The 19,615-nt window shown below is 49.4% G+C and overlaps 2 protein-coding genes across 2 annotated transcripts in view; one reads left to right on the top strand and one right to left on the bottom strand.

Annotated features, from left to right (window-relative positions):
* The window catches only part of FAM118B (family with sequence similarity 118 member B), a 40,166-nt gene extending 36,999 nt beyond the window's left edge, over positions 1–3,167 (bottom strand). Inside the window, 1 exon segment of the mRNA XM_054592655.1 lies at positions 3,117–3,167. The gene's annotated coding sequence lies outside the window, so the exon portion shown is untranslated.
* A 142-nt stretch (positions 3,168–3,309) lies between these two features.
* RPUSD4 (RNA pseudouridine synthase D4) lies at positions 3,310–11,794 on the top strand. Its single transcript, XM_054592810.1, has 7 exons — positions 3,310–3,547; positions 3,902–4,067; positions 5,559–5,760; positions 8,862–8,955; positions 9,036–9,180; positions 10,306–10,403; positions 10,854–11,794. Exons 1-7 carry the CDS (start codon positions 3,359–3,361, stop codon positions 11,091–11,093), a joined length of 1,134 nt encoding a protein of 377 aa, XP_054448785.1. The 5' UTR covers positions 3,310–3,358; the 3' UTR covers positions 11,094–11,794.
* Positions 11,795–19,615: the final 7,821 nt, after the last annotated feature.

The following is a 19,615-nucleotide window of genomic DNA, read 5'->3' as shown; positions in this document are numbered from 1 at the left end:
TCTACTTGTTAAGAGAAACACTTAAGTGTCAGTGGAAAAGGTTTATAGAAAGCAGCTTAGAGTTGTAAGGATCTTTTCTTAAAAGAAAAAGTTGAAGCCCAAATTATTTAACTTCAGAAGCAGCTAAACTGGGGCTAGTCCCCAGATCCCCCCCCGCTCCCCACAACTGCACCTTCTAGGTCCAGCAAGCTCCTGCTGGTTGCTACTTTCACTCTCTCTAAAACCATAAGACAATGTCCAAGTACTTCCTGCTCTTCAGGGAGACCGAATTGCTGGTTAATCTGCAACCTGCAAATCATTGTTTGAGAAGCCAGAATTGAACCATATGCCATTAATTAAACTTAAACTTGTTTTATTTAAACACAAGTTCCTTTGTTAGCTGGTCCTTATTCGTATCTAGGAAATAAAAATGTAGCTTTGCTTTTGCGTAGATCAGGAAATATCCTTCAAAATATATTAAGTTCTTTATAGTGTTGTTTTGGCGGCACTTGATATATTACGATATATCAAAATCTTATGAATAGTGGTTGCCAGACGGGAAGAGTAAAGGAGGGGAAATACATGCTGACGGAAGGAGACTAAACCTCAGGCGATGAGCACACAGATGTATTAAAAAACTGTACACCTGAAATTTGTTATTAACCAATGTTACCCCAACAGATGAAATTTTAAAAATATGTAAATATGCCATGTTTGAACTCTATAAAAATGAAGACACCACAAATAGAATATTCTTCATTGTACAGGGCAAACAATCCAGATGAGGAATTCTCAACCAAAAAGAGAATGTGAGATTGGTGCAGAAGTGGAAAAAATAAATTGCCTAAGATAGGATCAATTGAGTGAGGAAGGAGACAACAGAGCATTAAGAAAACAAAAGACAGTCATCATGTTTGCATAAATTCTTGTATACTTAGAGAGCAGTTCTACTTTAAATCACCAAGTGCCTAGACTCATAGGGGAAACATTCAGGAAGCTGCAACTTCTGTACCCATACTGGCTAAGACTGTACTGATACCAAGGAAACAAAGACTTGGAATTCTTCAAATTTTTCTGGTAATGTTTCAGCAGGAAAAACCTAAAAGATCCTTCTCCACAGAAAACTGACCAGCCTTTTTTCTTTTTTATTCTTAGGCTCTATAGTGTTATCTTGGGTTAAACTGAAACCCAAGAACACAAGCTCTGTGTCCCTAGCAATGACATCTGAGTTGGTTGTTCATTTTGTTTCCTGCCACAGCAGGCCAATTCTTCAGGAACACGTATCATTTCTTTAATGCCATTAAGGACAGATAAAGGTAGAAATAGATTTCCCCAGCCCCCACAAAACCATAAAAGTATTATACCCCAAACAGTAATTATAATTAATGCAGTGATGTGAATTAAAATCCTGATGTCCAAATTTCAGAGTCCCTGGAAAAAACGCTTCCTGTACCTAAGTAATACATGATGTGTGACTTTTCAGTGAAACTAAAACCTGGGTCTGGAGCGTATCAGTAAAAGGCAATAATTCTCGTAGAGTGGAACTTCTCAGCTATCACGGATCTATGTCTTACCTGTGAATTTGTGGGTGGGGGGTGTGGACAGAAGGAGAGAAACAAGTCGTTCCCCAAACTCACGTGTAATTCTTTGCAATTCTATCCCAATCACCCATCTTATTACAGAAACACGCACAAGTCTTCTTTCCCACTCCTTACAAACACAGTTACTCCCACTTCCATTCTTCAGGTCAAAAAAATGACGGAACTAAGACAAATCAAAGCGTTCCCACGTACCTAAAACACGCCTCTGATGCACCTCATCTAATGAGTATCTGTGAGGTTATTGTGCCAGATGTAGGAATAAGAAAATGAACGAGTCTATAAGGGACTCACAGTTGAACAGCAGCAGCCAATGGTGCATTCTGACTTGTTCAACTCAAAGTCAATTCTAACTCCAGGGAACAGTATAGTGTAGGGAGAAAAGACCACTGAATGAAGCAGGATGATCTCACACTGTCTGCCTCGACGGCGGCACCCTGGCAGATTTCCCTGCTATCAAAGCCCTTTCCTTTTCAATCTGTCCCTGCATTCAATGGCCAGATTCATTAGAATTCCCCTTGCAAGGAGTCTCCCTCCTGCTCAAGAAGCTCCAAAGACTTCTCACTACTTGTCACATCTAGTTCAAACTCTTCTTCACCTTAAAGTCGTCTATAGGCTGGCTCCACTTGCCTGTTCAAATTTCTGTCACGCTCCGTGCGGCTAGCAGGCGAACCTACCTCGAGCGCCTGCTCTGACTCCTCAGGCAGCCTTCACTCTAAGCAGTCTTAAGAAATCCTTTCCTCGATCGTCAGTACAGACCCATCATTTTTCACAACTCGGCAACAGCTTTCTTTTTAACAAATGGTAGGTATGTTTCAAGGTATTTTTAACATCACCATCCCAACCAATGTTCATCTTCCCAGCTACCCCACAGAGAAACCAGAGAGAGTCGCTTGCAGTTTGGGCACCGGGGGTCCCCCCTGCATGAGCGAGAGAGAGAAGTGGGTTGCAAAGTATGGAAGGGAACGTGAAGGAACAGAAAGGGAAAGTCCGTGCTGGGTACCCCCTCAGCCTTTTTCTTCGGAAGGAGTCCCAGGGAAAGGGTATGTACCGGGAGAGGAGGCTGCAGGAAATGAACTCTTGAGGAAGGACAGAAGAAACTGAAGGGGTTCCCTAGGTAGGAAATCGGGCCGGGGCCCCCGGATAACGCGAGGGCTCCCCGTCACCCTAGGGAGAGAACAGGTTCCAACGTGTAACAAAGAGTCTGAGAGTCGGGAGGTGACGGGGATCCGAGCATCTCCGCGGACCGAGCGGTAACCAAACGGACGGGAAGGGACAGGACGCGTCCCCGGGACCGGTCAAACTCCGGGGACGTGGCTGCCAAGATGAACGAGCCGGCGCCTGAGGAGGTTCCGGGGCGAGCGTTTGAGGGCATCGCTCTGCGGGGGGCGGAGGGGGGTTTGCGGTGGGGGATCTCTTCCAAAGGGAGATACGGGCCTCCCAGGGCACGGCTCCCCGAGACAAAGATCCTGAGACGCGAAGTTAACGCTTGAGGAGCCGGCATTTCCCAACCGCAGCCGGGTTCCCAAACACACTTACCGGGGTCGCTCCACACGCCGCCGCTCTAACTGCAGTTAACCACCCGCGCAGGCGCACTTAGCTTGCACGGCCACGTGACTAGGGCCAGGCTTGCCCCGCCCACCTCCCCACGCCCACCTCCGCCCCCTTCTCCTCTGCCACCCCCTCCTCCCAGCCCAAGCACGGACCCACGTGAGTCTTCCAGTCGCCCAATCCACCTCCCAAGTCAGGTGGTGTTGCCTTGCCTCGCCCTCCTCGGCAAGATGGTGGCGCTCAGCTGCCACGCGCGGCGCTTCTGGGTTTGGGGCTCCGGGCTGCGTGTGGGTAATGTCCTCTCTCTCGCCTCGAAGCCATTTTGCACAGCCGCTGCTGCCTCTAGGCCCCTGGATGCCCAGCAGTTAGCGGAGAGGCTCCGAACCCAGAAACAGGAACAAAAGACGAAGAAGGGGCCGGTGAGTCTGGAGGGAAAGACTACAGCTCCCAAGAGACAATGCGCTCAGTGGCGGGCAGCGAGGCGGGAGGGTCCTCTGAGACCCTGCAAGTCCACCCTCAGGTCCGCGGTGGGAGACTGGGGTGCGGGAGGAGAATGCGGAGGAAGGGGTCTGCGGGGTAGGGTGTAGTCCTGCGGACTGGGTCTTGGGTTGTTGCAGGGCTCGGTGCTAAGAACATCCCCGCTCTCAAACTACTCGGGGAAGGGGCGAGTGTAATGCAAAGATGCACGGATTCCCTCCCTGCCCAGACTCTCGCCCAGACTTATGGAAGGTCTTCCCCACCAGGCATTCCCATCGTTTTTTCTTTCCCGGCAGGTGCTCACAAACCCTGTCCAGCGGAGAGTGCAAGAACTAGTGCGGTTCACACAGCAGCTGCAGAGAGTCCACCCCAACGTGCTCGCTAAGGCACTGAGGCGAGGGATTGTCCATCAGGACCAGGACCTTGTGGTCATCAATAAGCCCTATGGTCTCCCTGTGCATGGTAAGGACCACGGGGGAAAGGGAGGAAGACCGCTGCCGCTTTCAGCGACAACGAGGGACAACACTCATGCATCGCTTCCGGGGTTCTCAGAAGCCTTGCATTCAAAATAATTTAAATTTTTGTGGACTACTGTCCTATATAAGGCACTATTGAGGCTACAGAGATAAATAAGGCAGTTTCCACCCTCCAGACGTTTGGCAGTCAGCAGCGGTTTATGAAATAGGCTGTGTGCAGACCTCAGGGATTGCTATAGGAGAATATGAAGGCCGTGTGCTTTGTTTTTAAGGAAATAACACATAAGAAAAAACTATAGCCCTCATCGGTGTGGCTCAGTTGGTTGGGCATTGTTGCCTAAACCAAAGGGTCGCCATTGGATTCCTGGTCAGGGCGCAGGCCTGAGTTTTGGGTTCAGTCCCCAGTCTGGGCAAGTGCCGGAGGCGGCTGATGGATGTTTCTCTCTCACATTGATGTTTCTCTCCCTTTTTTTCTTGTGCCCCTCCCCCCCAATCAATAAAAAGAAAAATAACAGTTTAGAAAGAAAAAAGTATATGGGGGGGTATGGGTGGGGGTGGGGTGTGTGTGTGTGTGTGTGTGTTGGAGGATACCCAACAAAACCCCAGAGCACCTAGAACTTAATGGACAGGCAAATGGTTTTGAATACATGCTGATTGTAGGTGTTAGAGACAGCTGGAGTGAGTCAGGGATGATAGGGGGGAAAAAATGAATTTGTAGAAACGGTTTTGCTGGGGGAAAAGACATATTTTTGCTAGAAGAATGATGCTTCTCGGGCAGCTATGGAGAAGGTTGCACATAAAGGCAAGGAATTAAACATTGCCAAGTGCCTTGTGTGGATTTTTTTCTCTGTTGGCTCTCACAATAGTTTTTTGCCTTCTCATTTCCCATGAGATAATTACAATACAGATATTTACATTTTATAGATGAGAAGACAAAGTTAGAAAGATTAAGTAACCTGCCCAAAGTCAATGGCTAGTTAGGAGAGTGCAGAGAGTAGAACCTAGAAATAGCTCACCCAAAGCTCTTCTGTAATGCTTCAGGAGGGCCTCGTGATCTGGCATCTCTCCCTACAGTTTACTTAGCAGATTCTCAGGCCTTTGTTTATACCATAAAATATCAGATCTCATTTTAATTGCTGATTTTATTGTGAGTACATGTACATAAATAGATTGAAGAATATTTATGCCTCAGGAGAAAGCTCTGTGCTTTAGGGCAATGCTTCTCAAATTTAATGTGCATATGAATTTCCTGGCCGTCTTCTTAAGTGCAGATTTTGATTAATAGTCTGGGTTGGGGGCCTGAGATGCCTTTTTAGCAAACTCTTTCGACACACAGATGTTGCTAGTTCCTGGGCCACACTCCAGTAATAAGGCTCTAGATAGCATTGATAGTTAATCCCAGAAGGGCTTTTTTCCCCCACGTAGAGTTCTTTGGTGGGATCTTCTGGGCGCTCACATCTGTCTTTCCCCTTCTTAGGTGGCCCTGGGGTCCAGCTCTGCATCAGTGATGTGCTGCCTATCCTGGCAAAGATGCTCCATGGCCACAAGGCAGAGCCACTGCATCTGTGCCACCGGCTGGACAAGGAAACTACAGGTGTGATGGTGTTGGCTTGGGAGAAGGAAGTGGCGCACCAAGTCCAAGAGTTGTTCAGAACCCGCCAGGTGACAAAGAAGTACTGGTATGAAGCCCACGGATAGCGGCGGGGTGGTAGGAATACAGGCATTTCTTTCTTTTCTTCATGCATTCATACAGCAGCAGCTCCTATTGACAGAAGGCACTGTGCTAGGACCTGTGGGCACTTAAAGGGTATAGGAGCCAGATTTAGTGCTTAGAACATTAGAGTCTGATACAGTTGCGATTCCTAATAATGGCCGTACATAAAAATCATTGAAAATTAATTATAGAAGGAATACATGATTTCTGTGGTAAAAGAGTCAAACAACAAAGAGCAAAAAACTCCTGGAGAATCCACCTATTCTTGTCATTTTTGTCCCTTCCCTTGGAGTAGTTCGGTTTTTATTTCTTTGGCTCTTACCCAACATATGTATCTATGTATCTGGTATATATAGTATGTGTGCGTGTGTATTGACACAGGTGTATAGACATGTATCACATTGTACAACGTACATCGTACTTTGTTTTCTCCTTAACTCTGTGTCTTGGAGAATCTTTCTGTGTTACTACATATAGGTTCACCTTCATTTTTTGTTTTGTTTTTATTTAAAGATTTTATTTTTTCGAGAGCGAGGGAGGGAGGGAGGGAGAAAGAGAGGGTGGGAAACATCAATGTGTGAGAGGAACATGGATTGTTCTGGCTGGCGTCAACCTCTCACATGACGCCAGCCAGAGACCTGGCTCACAGCCCAGGCACATGCCCTGGACCGGGAGTCAAACTGGCGACCCTTTGGTTCCCAGGCCGGCCCTCATCCCACTGAACCACTCCAGCCAGGGCTGCCTCTGTCTTTTGTAATAGAAGAAAGATACAGGAGCAAAAATGAAACCTACGTCTGTCTCCCATCTACTCAGTGTCCTTTTCCAGGGGCAATCACTAGTGTCCTGTGTGACCTTTCAGAGTTATACTGGGCATGTAGAAGCATGGTCCCGTATGGCAGCATATTGTGCACTGCTTTGCATACTACTTTTTTTCATTCAGACAATATCTCAGCATTTTGTGGTGTGATTGAAAGCTAGCTCCTTTTTAAAGGCTCTGTGGTATTCCATTGTGTGGATATATCATAATGTCCGTATTGACGGATGTGTAGGGAATTTCCCATTTTTTTCAGGACCTATTGCAAAGGTTATGTGAGTATATCTTCAGGACAGATTCCTAGAAATGGAGTTGCTGAGTTGAAGGGTACACACATTTAATATTTGAATCCTTACTACCCAGATCACTCTCCAAAATGGTTATGTCAGTTTTTATTCTCACTAGCAGCGGTGAGTGTCCACCTCCTCTTAGGCTGACCAAGGTGCTTTTAAATTTTTATTTTTATTTTTTATTGATTTTAGAGGGGGAGAGAGAGAAACATCAATTTGTTGTTCCCCTTATTTATGCATCCATTCATTGCTTCCCGTATGTGCCCCGACCAGGGATCGAACCCACAATCTTGGTGTGTCATGATGACTCTGTAACCAGCTGAGCTACCTGGCCAGGGCCTGATGCATTTTTAAAAGGCTTGCCACTCAGCTAGGTTTTTAAAAAATGACATTTTATTTTCAATTTTCCCATATATTTTTGATGTTGACTGTTTTTTGTGTTTATTGTCTATTTTGAGTTTCCCTTTCTGTAAATAGACTATTTCTTTTGCCCATTTTCTTTTGGGTTCGTTATTTTATGTCTGATTTGTAAGTATTCATTCTTTCTGTATTTTGGATGAGATAATGCATGCGAAGTGTTTAACACAGTACTGAGCTCATAGTAAAGGCTGAAGGTTGGAAAACGAAGACTATCATTATATATACAAGTAATCAAACTGTAAATCTATAAAAAAATTGTTATATTGTTTGAAAATTGTTCGTGAAAGTTCAGGATTGATAACCATTCTCAGTAATAGGCTTCGTAGAAGAATTGAAGTCAATTAATTGGCTCCTGATGAAGGAATAGGATTTGGGTGACAAGATGAAGGAAAATGTTCTAGATTGTGGGAGAGGGGCATGCGCGGAGGATGCGGCACACACTCCAGTTTGGAATGGCAGGTGGTGGCAGATAGAGCTGGAAGGGTAGGCTTGGCACCTACGCAGTGATGGCCCTAAGTACAGGTGCAGGAAGTAGAAGTTACAAGTAGCACATAGGAGGAATGATTAGCTTTTGCTGATAGCAGCTTGTTACGTTATAGCTATTTGTTTGAATCTTCACACCAGACTCTGAATTCCTTGACAGCAGGGATTTTTGTCTTGTTCATCTACGTAGAATTAGTACCTCTCTGAATCGGTGCCTGTTTGCATTCAGTAAATATTTACTGCCTGACCATTTTTTGAGCAGTCATGTTAGGCAACCAGGAAGGGTGATTGAGTAGTTATAACTCAGTTCAAGTGTAATCAGATATATCAGATAGCAGCCCAAACTGCCACCAGCCTGAAGTGGGGCGTCCAGGATGTGAGATGTTACATCTGAGTGGGCTTTTCGCCCCTCGGTCAGTGCCTCTGTGGTAGGCCACCTGGTACCCAGGAGGGTTCCTCGGATTGACCTGGAGAGGTGTGAACGTAGGGACAGATTAAATTGTCTTCTACCTGCCTGTGACGTGATGACAAGAGTCCTCCAGCAAAAGTGATTCCGAATGAGTTACTGAGTTGTTGGGGCTTCTGTGACTTCTTTGAGCACAGCTCCTCCCTGTTCTACCTACCTGGCAAATAGGGCAGAATGGTCCTGTGAATATTTCTTTTACTTCATTCTTTTTTTATGTATTTCATATGCACTCAGAACTTACCCTCTTTTATTATTTAAAAAAGAAAAACAGGGTGCAAAAGCCATATTACTCTAATTTTATTTTAAATTATACATACTCATTTTTAAAGGCTGGAATGAAAGACCATGTTATTAATATAATTTTTTCCCCAAATATCCCACCATTAACATCTATTACTTTAGGAGTCAAAAAAGGTACGTTTGTAAGAGTAGTGTCGAGCTCTCAGCTAAGCGCTATACCAAGAGATTATTGGAACCCTTGGATCTTAGGAACTAACCACCGTAGGTCCACTGTAAAAACCTCTAAGTAGCCAAATCTGAAGAGTGCCTCACCTACCTTTGTGGCTTAAGCAAAGGTCTTTGTGTCACCCCAGGGCTGTCACGGCGCGCGTCCCAGTGCCCGCAGCAGGAGCTGTGGATATCCCCATCATCGAGAAGGAGGTGCCAGGGCAGCAGCAGCACCACAAGGTGGGCAAGCTGAGCTGGGCCCGGAGGGATGGGCTTTCTGCTCGTCCCTTGAAACTACATCCTGATATCTTTGGCTTCAGATGACGCTATCCCCGAGTTACCGTATGGACAACGGGAAAATGGTGAAAGTGCGGACCAGCCGGAACGCGCACATGGCGGTGACTCAGTACCGGGTGCTGAGCAGCACGGCCTCCTCCGCCCTCTTGGAGCTCCAGCCTGTCACTGGTGAGAGGGCCGCCGTTCGGCACTGCACCCCAGTGGTGCTGAGCTGCATCCTGGGCCTGGGGCTGGCAGCAGCGGGGCTCCTGGGGCTGGGGTTGCAGCTGACTCATTTGAGAGTGTGCGTCTGGTGCTAGTCAGAGACTGGGAGCTCCAGTAGGGATGAAAGTTAAAAAACAGTAGATAGCAGAAGAATATAGCAGTTTGTTTACACTTATCTAAAAATTTGTCAGGTGGTTCTTCAAAAAAAATTAAGCATAGAACTACCATGCGATCCAGCAGTTCTACCCCTGGGTATCCATCCAAAACAATTGAAAGCAGGGATTCAAAAAGATAGTTGTACACCAGTGTTCATAGCACACTATTCACATTCGCCAAAAGGTGAAACATTCCAAATGTCCGCTGACAGACGAATGATAAACAAAATGTGGTATATCCACGCCGTGGAACATCATTCAGCCTTCTGAAGGAAATTCCAACACATGCCGCAACAGGGATGAACCTTGCGGGCATCGTGCTAAATGAAAAAAGCCAGACACAGGGAAGGGCAACAAACACTGTATGATTCTGTTCATAGGCGATGCCTAGAGCAGCCAATGTCGTGGAGACGGGGTGGCTACCAGGGGCCGGAGCGGGGCAGAGGTGGGGACTCGGGGTTTAGAGTTGCAGTTTGGGCTGACGCAGAATTTCTGGAGATGGGTGGTGGCCCAACAACGTGAATGTGCTTATGGCTACTGGACTGGACACTTAAAAAGGGTTCGGATGGTACATTTTAGGAATATTTTGCCACAATAAAAAATAAATGTGCAAAACAAAACTATTTGGTGTCATATAATAAAATTACTATTAACAAAGCCAGCATGGCAGTGGCGGACACCAAGGTGGTGATGATGCTTCTCTCCGTGGAAAGTGGGAGCTGTGAGGGGGAGGGGAGACGGGAGGTGGGACAGTATTTATGATGTTTACGTCCTGAGAGCATACAGTTTGTTAGATTATTCTTTATTACTTTAACGTAGTTGGGGCTTTGCCGGTTTACTGTGCTTCGATTTCACATGAGTAGAAGCAGCTGCCGCCAGTGGTACTCTTTCTGGAACCACGTGTAAGTTTTCTCTCTTTCTCTTTTGTTTAAAGGGGTAAAACATCAGCTTCGAGTTCACTTGTCTTTTGGACTGGATTGCCCGATCCTTGGTGATCACAAGTACTCCGACTGGAATAGGTTGGCCCCCCAGGTAATACGGGTTTGACTCAGCAGCTGCCACCCCAGTTACTGAGCCCACAGAAAAACAGACGCAGTCAGCTGCTGTTCTCGTGGGGCTCAGCATCTCTTAGCAAACCTTCCTGCTTCATGTGCTCAGTCTCAGATTTTGTCGGGAGGCTGCGGGCAGGGAAGGAGGCTTTTAGAAGGCTCAAAGCTGCCTTTCCTGCCGCTGCGACAGAGCCACGGGGGAAACGGTGTCTTGCGCTGTTCCAGCCCATTCTCTTGGAAGGCCAGAGAGCTGGCCATTAGGGGCTCCCTCGAGAGGCAGAGGTCTGTTGCCTGGGTCCTGAACCCTTCCCGCTGAGGCAGGCTTCCAGGGTGTCGGCGTCGGGCCCCTCCGAGTGCAGGTCGTCTGACCTGCATGTTGGCCCGCAGTGAAGCGCTGCGGGCGCTGCTCTCACGGTCCGTCCTTTCTCTGCAGAAGCTGTCTGCCGGCACACTGAAGAGGCTGGGGCTGCCGCAGTCGAAGGCCCGCCACATCCCTCTTCACCTGCACGCCCGCCAGCTGGTCCTGCCCGCCCTGGGGTCCAGGGAGGAGGAGCTCAGCTTGGTCTGCAGGCTTCCTCGCTACTTTGTTCGCTCTCTGAGCCATCTGGGCTTAGAGATGCCAAGTTGGAATCCAGACGGGGAGGCCAGAGCTGGACATCTGGGAACACAGTGAATGAAGACGGTTGAGCAGGCTGGCCCCGAGTTCGCTTTGTCGAGTGGACTGCTCCCTTGGGTCAGACTCCAGAAGAGCCAGGTGTGAGAAGCTGAAGAAGCCCAGCTGTTCCAGGGCTTTTCCTGGGAACTAAAGTCTTTTTTATTTGCCGATACTTGGACCACACTCTGGAAAAACCTGTGGGAAGTCTCCCTGCCTCAAGGTCATCTTGCCAAGCTGGAAGAGAGCCTGGGTCCAGGCAGCTTGGGTCAATAATAGGAAAAGGGGAACTACAGCATAGAATCTAAAAGCAGGGACCATTTTCATCCAGCAGTAAAGTTCTTGATCAATCAGGAAGGTTCCTGTGCTTGGAACGAGCATGGCTGTTCTCTGACTTGTGGAGAAACTCAGAAGCAGTTCGTTACCCTGCTCAGGGAGCCACAGCGCCTGTGAGCAAACCTCTTCTCCTTCACATTTGTCCTGGGGTGGGTGGCCATGCACGTCAGAACTCGGGCTCCCTTCGTGCCAGCATGGGAGCCGTGGGGCCTGTGAAGGGTGCTCACTGCCAGCAAGGGAAGCAGGCAGGAAACACGAAGGAGTGGCGCCGGCTGGGTGTGGTGCTGGAGCGAGGAGCACGCACGGCCGTCTGAAGTGGGCACTTGTCAGCTCCATCAGGCTGTTGCTGTGTGGGAACAGATCTTGTAATTTTTTTTTTTTTCAGAGTCAGGAAATATATTTATGTGAAATTTCCCGGTGTGGTGGTAACTAAATCAATTTTTAAAAAACCTCTTAGGCACCCAAGCAAATCACATTGAATTTGGTTTGCAGGCTGCCTGTTTGCACTCTGTGAAAGTTGCCATCCAGAAAGTTCTGGATCAGGCCCTGGTGGGGTAGCTCAGTGGCCTAGAATATCGTCTTGATACACCAAGGTGGCAGGTTCGATCCCCAGTCAGGGCACAAGCAGGAATCAGCCAGTGGATGCATAAATAAGTAGAACAACAAGTCGATGTCTCCCTCTCTCTCTACAGTCAATTAAAAAAATAATAAAGTTCCGGGTCAGTGGTTGGCGTTTTAGCTACATGCCCTCTCGAGACTACGGTGGAGCTTTGGTTAACTTGTACGTGTGGTCACGAGGGTGCTGCCCTGCTTTACAGCTGCCTGGTTTTGGAAGTGAGCCTTCTGTCCGTGGGTCTTGGGGAGGTGGCCGTGCTGGGCAGGACTGGGGATGGAGATGGTCCTCCCTCCTCGGTTGCCCTGCCAGCTCCCATCTTGTTTCTCACAGCACATACACGTACTTCATTTTGGCCTGGGCTGGGGAAAGCCCAAGCGCAGCCTTGCTGTGCCCTCCGCTGTCCACCCGGCTTTGCCAACCCGCCCCGTTTCCACAATACCCGTTTGGCTGTGTAAGGGGTTCAGCTTCCAAAGCGCAGGTGAGTACATTTGTATGCAAGACTTCAACATTTTGGTTATTGTTTCTACTAGTAAACCATGCTGCTCAAGGGTACAAGCATGTGACACTTCGGAAATAGCGATGATTGACTTGGATTCTGGGAGACAAATGAAGAGGACCCCTGGGCTGGTGGGTGTTGGGAGAGACCCCAAGCGCCCAAGGAGCCGCCCCAAAGGGCGTGGGCAGCTGGCTGGCCCCGGCTGGGCGCACCTGCTGTGCTCGCGGTGTCCGGAGCCTCGGTGTGGGGGTGGGGACTGAGGAACGAGGACCCTCCGCCTTTTCCTGAGTTTTCTTGGTCTGGCTGGGTATATAGCAGCTGTGTTTCATCACTGAAAATAACTTCAGAGGACTTTCGCCCCCTTGCAAAGCTGGGGCTGCACAGCAAGGGAGGCTGGACTGTGCCTGACATGGAATACTGGTCAGAGCCAGTGAAAAGGTTGGGTTTACCGTGAAGTCATATAATTAATACAAGAAAACGGTTTTCATTCTTCTTCAAGTCCTGCATGCAATTGACCTAAAATATCAAAACCCAAAAAGCTTAGAATGAAAACCAGTGTTCTTCGCCCATCTGGAGCTTTTATTTTCAGTCTCCTGCAAATATCCCCTGGGTGCTTGTGGGGGTCTAGTCGTGTTCTCAGGAGGCAGGAGGGCAAGCTTCCCGCGCTCCCCGGGGTGGGAGTGGGGGTGGGGTAGGGGGCAGCTCCAGGGCACCACCAGTGACCAGGTAGCTTTTTTCCAGGCTGGGCACGTGCGACCTCAGCCGGGAAAGCGGTTTTCTCTGTCTCCCTACCAAACCTTGTCTGTAAATTCAGTGACCAGACCTCTCCTGCCCTGGGCTCTGCACTTGCTCTGCATCTCATTTCCTTCCAGGCCCTCGAAGGGCTGCAGCCTTGGTGTCCCCAGCACTTGGTCTTCGTGTGCTACTCGTCCCCCCTGGGGCCTGGCCGTAGAGCCGGATGCCATTGGGCACCTCCGCTGGTAATGCTGAGCCCTCACATGAATCTCTCTCTGACCCCGTCTGTCCCGTGGTCGCTGCCCCTTGGGAGTGTGCCCTGTCCACTCCCTGGGATCACAGCCAAACTGCCCCGGACGGGGTCCTTTCCTCCTACCCCTGCCTTAGTTGAACGGCATCACCACTATCCTGGGAATTACCCTGCCTCCCTCCCATGTGGCCCCAAATCCCCGCTGCTGTAGTTCACCCTTCTCTGAAAACACTCTTCCTGCTTTAATCTGACACCCTCTTCCTGAGGACCCTCCTCACACTCCCTGCGCCCCCCGTCCCCACCCCCTTCAACAGTGACAGGAAAGCTCTGGAACGTGGAGGCTTCGTGGGTTAGGAAACAGGGTCAGAGGCAGCCTGCTAGTGCCCCCCAGCGGCCACATGCAGGAGGGAGTGTTGAGACCCGCCCCGGATCCTGGGTCAGAGCAGCTCACGCCCCTGCAAAACAGTACCTGTATTAGGTATTTTAGGGGTTACATTAATTAATTCATACTAAGTTCCCAGAAGAGTTCCTGACAGATGGCAAGAGTGCAATTAATGTAATATATTAGGCTAAAAAAGATGAAATTAGCCTTTTAAATATATATTGCTGAGATAAAATTCACATACCATGAAATCCATCCATTTGAAGTATATAATTCAGTGGATGGAGTATAGTCACAAAATTGGACAACCAGCACTGCAGTCTAATTGTAGAATATTTTCACCCTCGAAACCCCAAGCCCACTTAGCTCTCACTCCCCATTCCCACTCACCCACCCACAGCCACCTACTCATCTACTTTTTGTCTCCATAGTTTTGCCTATTTTTGGACATTTTATATAAATAGAATCGTACAATGTGACCTTTTGTGCCTGGTTTCTCCCACTCAGCATTATGTTTTTTAGGTTCATCATGTAAAATGCTCGTGTGTCATCATTTCATTTTTTTATTGCTGAATAATATTTCATTGTATAAATGTCAAATTTTGTTCATCAGTTGGTGGTGGTTTCCCTTTTTTGGCTGTTATAAATGGTGCTGCCATGGACATCCATGTGTGTGTGTTTATGTCAATGTTATGTTTTCATTTCTCTTGAAGTACATACCTAGGAGGGTAACTGCTGGATCACACGGTAACTTTCAGTCATACGATAGTTCTGCTCTACACTCTGTAGAACTGCCAGACCTTTGCAGAGCAGCCGCCCCATGTTCACATTCCCAGCCACAATGTGTTGGGTTCCAGTTTAACGCCAGCATTTTCTCGCCAGTCTCTGATGGTATCCGTCCTAGTGGGTGTGACATGTGTCCTCACTCTGTTTTTCTAATTGAGGGATAATTGACACATTAGTGTCGTGTGCAACATAATAAATCAATAATTGTCTGTATTGTGAAATGATCACCACACTAAGTTAACATCCGTCACTACACATAGTTTAAAATTGTGTTTCTTGTAAAGACAAGAAACTTTGAAGATTCACTCTCAGCTACTTTCAAATACGCTCTACAGTATAATGAATTATAGTCACTGTGCTGTATATTATAGCCCTGTGTCTTGTTTATTTTATAACTGAAAGCTTGTACTTTCAGACAGCTTTGCTCATTTTGCCCAACTCCCACCCCCCAAAACCCACCAATCTGTTCTCTGTATCTATGAGCTTGTTTATTTTGTTTTATTTTTAGATTCCTCATAAATGAGCTTATTTGGTATTTGTCTTTCTCTATCTGACTTACTTCACTAAGCGTAATGCCCTATTTTGTTTGAAGAAACGTCTGTCCAAGTCTTTTGCCCATTTTTAAAATTGGGTCATTTAATATTAACTAGTAAGATTTTTTTATATATTCTGGATACCAGTCCCTTACCAGGTATATTATTTGCAAGCATCTTCTTGCTTTCTGTGAGTTATCTTTTCACTTTATAGATTCTATCACCTGCAACATGGAAGTTTTTAATTTTGATGTAGTTTATTTTTCTTTTTGTTGGTTGTGCTTCCTGTGTCATATATATGAGAAAACATTGCACAATCCAAAGCCACAGAGACTCCCCTGTATGTTTTTTCTGATGGCTTCCTGGCTTTAGCTCCCCTTTTAGGTCGATGATCCAGTTTAATTGCTCTGAATGATGTAAGGAAGGTGTCCAAGTTTGCATGTGGGTCTAGCTGTTCCAGCACCGATTATTGAAAAGATTATTCTTCTCCCCCTGTGAAGTTGTTTTGGTAAACTGACATTTTTTAAGGGTCATGCTGGGTCGAATATAGATAATTTCATAGGGTACATTTTAGTTTTATTACAGTAGTATTAATGTGAATGGAACAAAACGAGCAATAGCCATAGTTTCTAGTTAGGTCACGAGATGGCAGCATTCTCCCAGGTTTTATCCCTTTCCAGGCAGAGCTGCTCTAAAAATTAGCAACAGGTTTTAATCAAGCATGGAGTTTGCTCCCGGAGAGTCTTGTGCTGTCTTTCTCTAATCTCCTGGTAACTCCAACTTGGGCCACTCCAGCATTATAAATTGCAGTCCCATACTTTTTTTAGTAGAAAACCTGGAGTTTTCTGTTCTCTGGAGGAATGAGGTAGTAGGGCTCCCCAGTTGTGGCTTGGACTACCCCAGTCAATTTGAAACAATGTGATTCCCACACACTCAGTTATAAGAGCACTACACATTCATTATAGAACCATGGAATACACAATCAAGCTGTTCCCAACTATCAAAAAGCCTCATGGAAATACGCATTACCTACCATGTGGTTGCACAGCTTAGCTAAAATATGCAGAGTTCTTAGCTCTCGGATGATTTTATTTAGGCTCAGTGTCATAAAAAACTGCAACCGCTTGGTTAATCAGAAGCATTGATGGATAGTTTTAACTGATTTTGGCTCATCAAAACAGGTCGAAGTCTTACCAGAGGGAAAATAAGGGAGACACGTTTGGAAGCCACAATGACACATTTTGGGTGCCTCAAACGTGCATCTCCTGCTGCCCGTTTCCTCCTGGGTGGGGAGCTCACCCAGGGCCGGCTCAGCCGTCCTGCCACAGGGTTCTGTTGCTCCCACAGCCTTTCTGACAAAGATGTGCGTGTCCTCAGGCCCTCGCCCCTCGCGCGCCTCCCTCGTGCATCTGTGGGCCTCTGGACTCCGGTGTCAGGGCTGCTGCAAGCCCCCTTTTCCTGACACACACTAACCAGGCTGTCCTGAGGGGCTGAGAGGCTGGGGCGCAGGGAAGGGGGAAGGCAGCCTCCCCCACACAGGGAGCCAGGCAAGGGCCGGTGCTGACCTGTCTGTCAGCGCTTCGGAGCTGTTACCGTCCGTCCATCAGCAGCTTCAAAAAACCAGGAGTGATGACTTGGACCCATTCAGGGAGCAGAGCAAGGGGAAGGGGTCCCCACTTTGATGTGAGCCGTGAGGTCAGCGAGGGAGCAGGAGGCGAGGGCCGGGGGGAGGTTTGCCCAGACAATCTCCTCTCCCATCAGAGATCTCCGTCCACGAAGACGCCAGCTTGTCTTCTCCCCTCTTCCAGTGCTTCCATTCCTGAGGCCATCTCTGATCTCTCCTGGCCCCAAACTTCCGGCCTGTGTCCTGCCTGTGACCCCATCGCCCGCTCACATACCTTTTTGGAGGGGGACGTGGGACAGGGTTGGGGGGCAGCTGGGGACAAGGGGTGCTGGCGAGGGAGCCCCTGGGGTGGGGGCAAGCCATCACCTTCATTCTAAGGGGCACGTGGTATTCACTCCATGTGTGAAACACCCAGCTCTGAGCATCAGAGAGGAGGGTTTTTTCCCTTTGGGATCCAGAGGCTCAGTGACAGGAGGGGCTTCAGGGGAGGGGCCTCAGGTCCCTGAGGTCTCTCTACCTTCAGCTGCATGGCTGACAGGCAGCTGCCCGGCCAGGGCTTAACACAAGGAGCTCACCACCCCCTGGGGTTCCCCACTACCCCGGTGGGGGAGGAGAAAATGAGAGGAATAGGGAGGGGAAGAGGAGACAGAAGTCAGAGGACAGGTAGGGGGACAGCCACTGGTCCCCCTGAGCTCCTGGCCATCCTGGGACACACACACACACACACACACACACACACACAGGCATGCACATGCGCACACGCCCCAGGGCCTGCTCGAGCCAGGCCTGAAAGGCTGCCAGCTCATCCTGGCCCAGCCGGGAGTCTGGCCTTTTTCCTGTCTAACATTGCAGAATTTTCCAGAAGTTTCCCTGTTTCTTTTTTTTTTCCCCCTAAAGTTATAAACCAGATTTCCCCTATCCCCCTACTTTTCTGGACTAGGGAAGAAAAGCAAAGAAGGAAAGAAAGCAGGACAGAGGGCCACTGAGCACACCCAAAGCTGACCCTTCCCTTCTTCTCACCTACACTGGGGTTCCAGGAACAGAATGTACCGGCAACTTCAATATTCCACAGCTGTTGCCCAGGCCGAGCCTCTTCGACGTATTAGCTAATTTAAAGCTCCGATCAGGCCTTGGGACTAGACGGCTCTTCTTCATGCTCATCCCTGTGTCACGGATGAGGGCCGCGAGGCCCAGAGCGGGACCTAGATCCCTGGGGTTTCATGTGGTTATACAGCAGAACCAGGTTTTGGCCCAAGTCTGCCTACCTTTGGAGTCTTTTTGTTAACCTTCACTTCCCCAGGGACCCAGGTGTCCTGGAGGTCAACAAAGATGTCCCAGGTGTCCTCCGACACACAGCAGCCCTGAAGGGAAGCGTGGGCGAGGTGAGTGCCTGGGACGGGGGCGGCATGTCAGTGGGGAGGTTCCGGTTTCCTCCTGCCGCTGGCGGGCTGGGTCCCGGTCTCTCTGGGCCTCGGGCCCTCACCTGTAAGGTGTTTGGGATGAAACGACGTCTGCGACCTCAGGCTCCAGCCAAGACAATCTCTGAGATCCCTTCTCGTCGCAGGCCCCCAAATCTGACTGTGCCGAGATGACTGGTTTGGGAGAAGAAATAGTGCCCACCGCCCCTTGCGGAGACCCCACAAATCCAGCCTCTCAGATGAGGACAGCGCAGTAACTCCACATGTGGCTCCGCCTCACGAGTGTCGCCTGGCGTTGGAGGCAGAGCGGCCCGGAAGAGCCCCGAGCACAGGGTCTTTCTGCGCTGCCCAGCACCGGGGCCGCCCCCCACCCCGCGCGCGGGCAGGGGGTGGTCACAGCAGCCATTACTGAGGAGGACCGTGGGGCACCGCGACTTCCTTGTGTTGAGCCCTTACGGTGCATGGGCACCGTGCTGTGTCCCATCTGGACGATACTGTCAAACCCTCCCAGCAGTTCCACCAAGGGAGCATTTCAGGGCCCAGGACCTTAGAGTTCAGCCGCTGGCCCAGCAGCCCGCAGCTCGGGAGTGAGGGGCTGAGATTTGAGAGCACATCCTCATCGGTGGTGCCAGGGCGCTGCCCGGTCTCAGAGGCAGTCTTAGATTCCCACCGATTGTTCTGGAGAGGAGGCGGGCCTCGGTTAGGCTCCTTGGGCCCTGAGGGTGTTTTCCCAGAGTCTCCAGGGCACGCGGAGCTGCCCTGACTAGCCATCCCCACTGCAGGAAAGGGCGGGGAGGTGGATCCTCCCCAGGGTGTATAAGCCTGGACCTCCGAGCTGGGTGGGAGGCGGCCTTGCCTGGGGAGGCCAGGCCATGCCTGAGTGGCTAGAGCCCCGAGGTCACTCAGGAGGTTGCCCTGAGGACAGGGTGGTGGTGGGAACGCAGGTATTTCCCAGGCTGCCTTGTCCACCAGGGGTGGAGCTGGAGCCCCGGACGTGGAAGTGGGAGATGGGGCAGACGCCCCAAGCCGCGGCCCCGGCCGTGGAGTGCGCAGGCGTGGTGGAGAGCAGGCATCACCGCAGCCCTGAGGACCGGCGGTCCTTGAGGAGTGTGGGGCTGTTGGAAGGTGCTCTCACGAAGCCAGGGCTGTTTGGTTCCTGATTTGAGGCCCAAAAGCCCAGGTTACCAGGGCTAAGGAAACCCCACGATCTGGCATCGGTTCCTTTCCCTGTCCCCGGATCGGAGGGTTAGGGTGGACCTGTCAACCCAAGCAGGCTCACTCAGCACCCAGCATCACTCATCTGGGCAATTTAGCTGCCACAGGGCTGCTGCTATTTGGTGCAGGAGGAGGGGCAGAGGGCAGAGCCC

Source organism: Pteronotus mesoamericanus, unplaced genomic scaffold, assembly GCF_021234165.1.
Source record: "Pteronotus mesoamericanus isolate MK-2021 breed Mesoamerican mustached bat unplaced genomic scaffold, CSHL_Meso_final scaffold_371, whole genome shotgun sequence".
In the NCBI taxonomy this organism is placed as follows: domain Eukaryota; kingdom Metazoa; phylum Chordata; class Mammalia; order Chiroptera; family Mormoopidae; genus Pteronotus; species Pteronotus mesoamericanus.
Note: the sequence above shows the minus strand (reverse complement) of the source record. Positions and strands in the feature narration are given on the sequence as shown.

Bases quoted from the DNA above. Each gene is read 5' to 3' on its own strand.
- RPUSD4 (XM_054592810.1), top strand. From the start codon at position 3,359: ATGGTGGCGCTCAGCTGCCACGCGCGGCGCTTCTGGGTTTGGGGCTCC. The intron at 4,068-5,558 runs GTAAGGACCACG...TCCCCTTCTTAG, and splicing joins CTATGGTCTCCCTGTGCATG to GTGGCCCTGGGGTCCAGCTC. The intron at 5,761-8,861 runs GTATGAAGCCCA...GTGTCACCCCAG, and splicing joins CAGGTGACAAAGAAGTACTG to GGCTGTCACGGCGCGCGTCC.